At 53.7% G+C, this 8,397-nt stretch overlaps 1 protein-coding gene across 3 annotated transcripts; it reads right to left on the bottom strand.

Annotated features, from left to right (window-relative positions):
* Positions 1-1,302: 1,302 nt before the first annotated feature.
* BMP4 (bone morphogenetic protein 4) lies at positions 1,303-8,393 on the bottom strand. Of its 3 annotated transcripts, none has more exons than XM_015595805.2 (4): positions 8,329-8,393; positions 4,884-5,008; positions 3,410-3,789; positions 1,303-2,432 (listed from the first exon to the last, which is right to left on the bottom strand). In XM_015595805.2, the coding sequence occupies exons 3-4, from the start codon at positions 3,780-3,782 to the stop codon at positions 1,576-1,578; spliced, it is 1,230 nt and encodes a 409-aa protein (XP_015451291.1). In that variant the 5' UTR covers positions 3,783-3,789; positions 4,884-5,008; positions 8,329-8,393; the 3' UTR covers positions 1,303-1,575. The 3 variants fall into 3 exon arrangements, with proteins under 3 accessions (XP_015451291.1, XP_006920236.1, XP_024894709.1); XM_006920174.3 differs by having other exon boundaries at positions 8,119-8,391; XM_025038941.1 differs by having other exon boundaries at positions 3,410-3,736; positions 8,329-8,390.
* Between the last annotated feature and the right edge of the window lie 4 nt (positions 8,394-8,397).

The following is an 8,397-nucleotide window of genomic DNA, read 5'->3' as shown; positions in this document are numbered from 1 at the left end:
AGCGTGTGTACATGAATGCAGGGGTACACACACCACCGCCACCACTCATGTCTACACCTTCACAATGGGGAAATGCAGTTCTATCAGTCCACCCCACACAGACCATACAAAGACACTACTTTCCCCCCAAACCCATCCAAGCCTATGGGGGGCAGGGAAGGAAGGGGAAAGTCACACATAAGAAATGAGCAGGCTAAAATTCCAGGGCTTAATTTGTTCGCTGGTGGCAAGTAAGAAAAAGCAAAGGTCTTGCCTCTGATCCTCTTAGCTGCTATATCCATGCCATTCCAGAATGCCATTTCTCTACCTTCCTCGTAACCCTTAATGAGGAGAAACTGCTCAAGCATATTAGCATTTTTCTTTTTGTTTTGGCCCAAAATTGAGCTTTCCCCTTGAGGAAACTCTGGCTCAGAACATCACATCCACCAAGTGTATCACTTTCTGGCCAGGTCCAGAGGATTGGGGCTGGCAGAACAGAGAGGCAAGGACAGTTGGCATTTGACTCAAGAGATTCTATATAATGGAACACGTTCACAGGGCCTACTTAGAAATTCTAACCCTTCAGTATCTGACCCCATTGCCACCCCCCACCCCGTCCAAGCTGTTGGAATTTCGAACTCCATTGAGGCCTTCATGTGGGGAACAGAAGACAGGAAAATAAGTCAAAAAACACTGGACAAATTTCTACCCATGTGGTATATCAAAATAGTGGTCACCAAACTTTTTGAAGGTAAGACACATTATTTTATTAAAACCCACTTCTCAAAAAAAAAAAAAACCTGTTAAAAAAACACACATATACACATTAATATGTGTGTGTAAATTAGTTTTGTATTGAAAATATAACATTGGTGCCTGTAGTAACTGGAGACACCCTGGGGTATTATAAAAGCAGAAGTAGGAATCATTTCCCAAGAATTGAGTCTCTTATCCATCACCCTCAGCTGGGACGCACCTCTAACAGGTGAGCAAAAACAGAAGATGTACAAGGAGCCCCAAACTGAATATTTAATCTGGCATACTCCTTTTATCCTACTCTTTCTCCAAGGCATGTGTCACCCAGATGGGAGAGGATGCTGTGTCCTTATTAACATTAAGTAAAAATGGAAAACAATTCATCTTGGCAATTACTATCTCTCTACCATCAGTTTACTTCCTGTCTCTCAAACCTAACCACCTCTACTTACCACCCTTTTACTTTGATTCTGCCCCCACGCCCACCTCAACAGAAAAAAAAAAGTCTCATTCAAAAGAGATGGGGCAGAAGGAAATGGGAAAGGATTAAAGAGAAAAAGAACATAGTTTACCTTTAAAATAATGACTCATTTTATTTTTTCTTTTAATACGTAGTTATAAATATATTTTGTCAAAATATATGATCAATATGGTCAAAACATTTGCACGTAAAGTCATAAATAAGGTCAAGGTGAATGTTTAGGGGTTTTTTTTTTCCTTTTTTTTTTTAAGATAAAAGTCCAGCTATAAGGAAGCAGTCTGGGTAGTGTGTGGGTGAGTGGATGGGAATGTGTGTGTGTATGTGTGTGTATGTGTGTGTGTCACCAAGGACTGCTGAGCTCAGCGGCACCCACATCCCTCTACTACCATCTCCTGATAATTTTTCAGTACCACCTTGTCATACTCATCCAGGTACAGCATGGAGATGGCGCTTAGTTCGGTGGGAACACAACAGGCTTTGGGGATACTGGAATTGACAGAATTGACCAGGGTCTGCACAATGGCATGATTGGTTGAGTTGAGGTGGTCAGCCAGTGGAAAGGGGCAGTCCCCGTGGCAGTAGAAGGCCTGGTAGCCTGGTGGGGCCACAATCCAGTCATTCCAGCCCACATCGCTGAAGTCCACATAGAGCGAGTGGCGCCGACAGTTCTTATTCTTCTTCCGGGCTCGCTGTGGGTGATGCTTGGGGCTACGCTTGGCCCTCCGCCTTCGGGTCAAGGCATGTCCCTGGCCATCATGGCCAAAGGTGACCAGGAGGGGCCGGAGCTGGGCCCAATCCCCACTCCCTTGAGGTAACGATCGGCTAATCCTGACATGCTGGCCCTGGTGGGTCCGTGTCTGATGGAGGTGAGTCACCTCAACGGCCAGTCCATAGTTCGGCTGTTTCTCCCGGGTCCAGCGAAGGACCGCAGGGCTCACATCAAAAGTTTCCCACCGTGTCACATTGTGGTGGACCAGTCTTGTGTCCAGTAGTCGTGTGATGAGGTGCCCAGGCACCAGTTCTGCTGGGGGCTTCATAACCTCATAAATGTTTATTCGGTGGAAACCCTGCTCCCAATCAGGGCCCTGGTTCACCTGCTCCCGGAAGAGTCGAAGCTCTGCAGAAGAGATCACCTCGTTCTCTGGGATGCTGCTGAGGTTAAAGAGGAAACGAAAAGCAGAGTTTTCGCTGGTCCCTGGGATGTTCTCCAGATGTTCTAGGCACAATTGGGGAGGAAAAGAAAAAAAGGGGAGGGGGAAGCACATGAACTTTTTTGAGAGACTGAAAAATCAAGAGATAGCTGAGCTGGGTGATGAGTGGTAAATTCTGCTTACATATTGGAAGCCTATTTTGGGGAAATAAGCCTATCTTTTAATTTGAAGGAACAGATAAATGGGGCAGCTAGCAAACTCAGCGAGACTTAGCTAGCATTCAGTAAGCACCAAAGACAGAAAGTATCTCCCAACCTCCTTTATACGTCTAATAATTTCCATGTGTCAACTCCTTACTCCACCACCATCAGACTTCCTTTTGAAGCCCTTTTGGCTTTGTGTACACGGTTTTCTTTACAAGTGGTTGTAAAGAAAAAGAGGGGCCAACAGAGCAGAGGCAGGAGGAAACACGCACACAACCACCCTCTCCCTCTTCTTCCACTTTCGAGTATGTTACTAAACATTTCCCCAGCGACCTTGGAAACACAGAGCATGCCTTGTTGATCATGTTACAGAGGGGAAAATAAATTCCAACACAGTAATGATGCTGGTGGATTAATAACTCAGATTTACTTTGGAAAAGAAACATCCGCTAGGAAACATTCAGATCGGATTACAAGGCCCCTATTGAATAAACCTGACAAACACACAGCTGTAACATTAAATTCAGTAGGTGCTTTGAGAAAAAAAGGGGGGGGGCAGAAAACCTGGCAGAAAAGGCTTTGATATAGCAAAAACACACCGCTGGGGCTAGCCCACGTCTGACTGGTGTCATTCCCCTTCCTCCAGCCCCTCCCCTCTGTCTCCGAAAAATAAATTTAGCCACAGCTCTGGAAATTCTTGGAGGTAGGCAGCTCTATTCCCCAGCCTCCAGGATTTGGGGCTTTGATGTAACCTGAACTCTTCTCCCTCAGGGCTTCCACTACCCCAACAGCCAGCCCTACTGGCCTTCCCCTGCCCAGACTCACTGGCAGAGACTGACCTTCGTGGTGGAAGCTCCTCACGGTATTGGCCCGACTGGCGGGGCGCTCAGGATACTCCAGAGCGATGCTGTGGATCTGCTCTTCCTCCTCCTCCTCCCCAGACTGGAGCCGGTAAAGATCCCGCATGTAATCCGGGATGACGGCGCTCTTGCTAGGCTGCGGGCGGCGGCGCAGCCCGAACATCTGCAGAAGTGTAGCCTCGAAGTCCCGCAGGAGCTCATGGCTCTGCCCTGAGCGGCGTCCTCCCGCGTGGCCCTGAATCTCGGCGATTTTTTTCTTCCCCGTCTCAGGTATCAAACTAGCATGGCTCGCGCCTCCTAGCAGGACTTGGCATAATAAAACGACCATCAGCATTCGGTTACCAGGAATCATGGTGTCTCTGGGGAGGGGGAGGAGGTGGAAGGTTAAAGAATAAATAAACACCAATAACTGGAGAGAAATAGAGATGTCTCTGCATATGCATACAGGGCGAGAGATAGACGGTCAAGACGTAAAACAGGTCAGAAAGATCAAGTTTGTGTCTTCTCCCTCACACCCCCTTCCACCACCACCACCAGCTGCAGCCCTGCAAGGCCTGAACGTAGGAATTGCCCTGTAATTACTTGGTCTAACTTGTTTACAGGCAAATAACCCCAAATCAGATAGCCTCCATCCTGTTAATCTTTTTTTGTCCCAACTGCTATCTGAGCCATGATCTCAGCTAGGCTTCTCTAAGGATAAACAGTTAACATTAGGGGGTAAAACAGGGTGGGGGAGGGAGAATTAAAATGCTATCGCTCTCCACTTCAGACTTTCAGCCTCTCCCCCTCTTCCTCCACCCCCCATCTTATTCCTCCCCCCTCCGGGCCCAACTTCCACAACTTCCAGCTGGTTCGGAGCAGAAAGGAGGGAAAGCAGAGAAGCAGGGGCAGGGCGAAGGCACAGGACGGCAGGGTCCAGAGGCCAAAGCCTAGAACGTGGTCTGGGAGCTAACCGAGTGGCTTGACGGTTTATTTCACTGTGGCTGATAAGTCTGAAATGCCCAACAAAAAGCATCTGATCGTACCCGCTCGCTCGCTCCCAGGAAGGGGAGGAGGAGGATTCCGGGAGCAACCTCTGTGAGTTTTGACAAGCAGCTGAGAACGCGACAAGGGGGCATTGGGCACTCTCAAGGAGGAAGGTGGCGGGGGGAGGGGGAGTGACTGGTCCATAAGGTACAACCCCGGACTACGGAGCTTTCATCTCTTCAGCCCCATCTCCTTCCCCTTGCAACGCACCCGATCTGAGAGTGCGAGTAGGAGCAAGCAGCACTTTAAAACAGAACCGGTACGCCTAGAGCGCCGCGGCTGCCGGGCCTAGGAGAAAGCGACAGCGCTGCCAGAAATCAGAGTGTTGGCTCTGGAATGAAGGTCCGACGGGAGGGACAAGAGGCGAGCAGGGGTGGAGAGGGCAGAATGAATTCCCGGGAGGGGGAAGGAAGAGGTGTCTACTCACTGACAGAAAACAAGGCATATAATAACAGTCCATGATTCTTGACAGCCAATCTGGAACAAACTTGCTGGAAAGGCTCAGAGGAGCTGCAGCAGTGCGTTGCTCTGGATGGCACTACGGAATGGCTCCTAAAATGAATATTTGAATATAATGAGACTCTGGCGCAGACTGGCTCTGTTTTTCTTCCAGCCCCTCTGAGTCACGTGAACGCAGAGGCCCCGCCCTGCGCACGGAGGAGCCCTCCCTCCCCGCGGCGGGCGGTGAAAGGGCTTGCACGCCCCTCCGTAGCCCCGCCCCCTGGAAGGGCCAACCTCCGAGCCTGCGGCCCCAACCTCCAGCGGTTCGGGAGGAGCTCCCGGCGGCGATCCGCTGCGCCCTCGGCGGGTCCGCTGGCGCAGCGTGCGGAGGACGCGGTCCTCGCCTCTACCTGCGGCGCTCGGTGCGTGGGGCCCGGCCTCCGTGCCAGCGGCCTGAAGCCGAAGGATCTGGGGCGCACTGTAGGGGCTGCACCTTTCAGCCGGAACCCGGCTCAAGTGGGGCCGGGAGCAGGGATGGCGGAGTCTCAGCCGCTCAAAGCTTCACCACCAAGGGGCACTTCAAAAGGAAAGCGCTGAGACACACACGCGCGCGCGCGCGCGCATACCCTGCCATCTCCTCCCCAGGGTCTCCGCGAGGCCAAATATTGCTCCCAGCGACAACCAGTCAATCCTGGCGAAAGCTTGCGAGTGCTCAGACGAACTGAGCAGCCTCTTTAGTTCCTAGCCAAAAGCCGCCGGCCCTGTCACGCACGGGGCTGGCGGGGCGGTGGCTGGAGGCGATTTGTGTGAGAAAGTGGGGAGGGAGCGGCCACTAGGCTATTTTTTTCTGGTTCCCTCACCGAGACAATCTCTGCACGGTGTCGGCCTCGGCGTCCCCCCCTCCCCACCCCCCGAGCAAAGCATAAATTCCCAAAGAAAGCATTCGGCGGGGCCATTAGGGCGGAGGGCGGACTCAAAAAGAAGTCGCCGCGGAGAGGGCGCATCACAAGTTTTAGGTCTTAATGTCGCCGAGGTTTTACAATTCCCGACCCGGAGCAGAAAGGAAATCCCACCACGTTCCCAGGAGTCGGGAAAACCGTGAACAACTTTCGGCCTGCACTCGACCTCTGCGTCTCTCTCCTCTCTCCAGCTTGTCTTATTTTTTAAACCACTACTCTTCCCACCCCCCGCCACTTCCTTCCCCCACCCCCTTTCTCCTATGCACCAGCTGCGGAGTCGCAGCAAATATCTCTTTAGGAATTTTACCAACCCACAGCTCAGGGAATTATTGGGATGTCCTAACTCTAACTGAAGATGCTGCACGCGTGGGTCACTCAGCACTGGTTTCCTTTCCGAAAACCTGACCGGCGCAGCTCTGCGTCAGCGCGGATTCGCCCCGGAGCCACAGCTCCACGACTCCGGCTGCAAACCCCACGGCACCTGGCCTCCCTTTCCTGAGGCTGTACCCGGTTCCTGCCCTGGGTCGCTGAGGAGATCGAGAGCTCAGGTTGCCCGCCTCGCACTCCCCCACATACTTGGGGTTCTTCTTGGGGGCACTCGCGGTAAGCCTTTGAGCAAGAGGAATAAAGAATCAAGCGCTTAGCCCTCCCTCCCCGCCGCCGCTGCCCGGCGCCGCCTAACACCGTGGGCCGGGTGCAGAGGCCGCGGGCGCCCCTGCGCGACTGTCCCCGCCTGGAGACAGTCGCACCGCTTTTTGAGCGGCTTTAGGTTTTCCCGCTCCGCCCTCCGCTGGGGCTGACTGCGAAAGGGTTGGGAAGAGCAAAAAGGATTTTCTCTCTCTCTCTCTCTTTTTTTGAGACGCTTGGAACCCTAACAAAGTCCCGTGGGAGGAGCTCCAGAAATGGGAAAAGCAGATGGAGAAGGGCTGGTCCCCGCGGGACGAAGGGACAGTGGAAGGGGCGGGCGCCCGGAATCCCGGGACAATCCTCAGCCCCAGGAGTCCTCCAGGGCGGCGGCTGGAGCGCACGCTGCGCTAAAACCCACAGGCTGGGGGAAGAGCAGGTTGTGTTTCAATTTCGGATTCAGTAAGTAGGAGTCATCGCTAATCACGTTCGTCTCCCCCAAATTTTTAATTAAAAAATGACAAAAGCCGAATAAAACTTTAATCTTCTGAACTTTTTCGGGGGGAGGGGCGATGCAACTCGAGGCGATTGTCCTTCACTTTTCTGCCAGTCTTCTTCCAACGCCTAAGTTTGTTCAGAGGTCACCTCAGTTTACCAAGTCTCTGTCTTTAGGGGTTTCCACGTCTCACAAGCCTTCAGCCCACAAACGGCGATTCTCACAAACCATCCGCCCCCCTCCAACCTCCCCAAGAGGTTCCCGGGAGGCGTCTGAGGACGAGGGCCCAACTCTGGCCCGGAGGGGTCCGCAGGGACCCCGGAATCCGGGGACCCGTTCCGTCGGCTCCGGGCACGGAGAACCAGTAAGAGCCCCGCGTCCGCCGTGCGGCTCGCCAGAGACTTCCATTAGTACACGGCACCGCAGGAAGATTTGTCCCGGTAGAGCCTGGCGTGCCGGCCATCGTCCCTAAAGACCCTATCCCATGAAATGATAGAGGAGAGACTCTTGGGATCCTGTAAATCCACAAAAATAGCTCGTGGAGGAGGCTCGTCGAGCCGCGGGAATCCGCAAACTCTTGCTAGCTTCCGCGGGCTGGGGGCCGGGTCGGGTGACACTCCTCTCCACCCAGCCCCTTGCGCAGCGCGCACGCCTTAGAGGCAGCAGAACTGCACTCCGCACCGCAGAACCAGTCCTGCTGAGGTGTTCTCTCTCCACCTCGCCCGCCCCTCATTTTCTCCCGACCTCAGAGCCGACACTCCTTTCTCTCCTGGCCCTTCCCGTCCGGGGATAGCAAACGCCAGTCTACCTGCAACGTGTTCCGCTCAAGATCCCTCAGTCTTTCCCAACAACCCCCTACTAAAGGCTTCTTTTCTTCCCTTCTCTCCTACTCCGAACCTCCTAGAGGTGGAAATCGCCTGGGTCCGCCAGACGGAGAAAGTGGCCTGGGTAGAGGCAGTCGCAGATATGGAAGTGTCTTTCAATGCCAGCATCCCTTCCCACCTCTAGCACCACCGTTGGGGGGGTGGGGCAGGAGAAGGCCACCTTTTGCCGCGGCCACAGCATGAGCCCCCCACTACTCCCCCCAAGGATGCGCCTCGGCTCCCTCTGCTCGGCGCTTCTCGCCATGTAGCCTTGCTCACCATAGGTCCCTGCAGTAGCGGGCTCGCCAGCAGCAGCTCCGGGGGACCTCTGAACGGCTGCAGTGAACCTGGGCGAGGGCCGAGGACTGGGGCGCTGCAGGCTCGAGACGGCGCGGACCGGAATCCCATCAGGGAGAGAAGCGAGATACTCAGCCTGGAGCACCAGCGACGTCTCGGGCTATCGTCCTTTGGCTCGGATGCCAAACTCACCTAGCTTCCGGGCCGGGCTCCGCTCTCCTTCCCTCCCTCCCTCTTCCTCTGCCCTCTAGCATCTTCTCC

Source organism: Pteropus alecto, unplaced genomic scaffold (genome assembly GCF_000325575.1).
Source record: "Pteropus alecto unplaced genomic scaffold, ASM32557v1 scaffold86, whole genome shotgun sequence".
NCBI lineage: Eukaryota > Metazoa > Chordata > Mammalia > Chiroptera > Pteropodidae > Pteropus > Pteropus alecto.
Note: the sequence above shows the minus strand (reverse complement) of the source record. Positions and strands in the feature narration are given on the sequence as shown.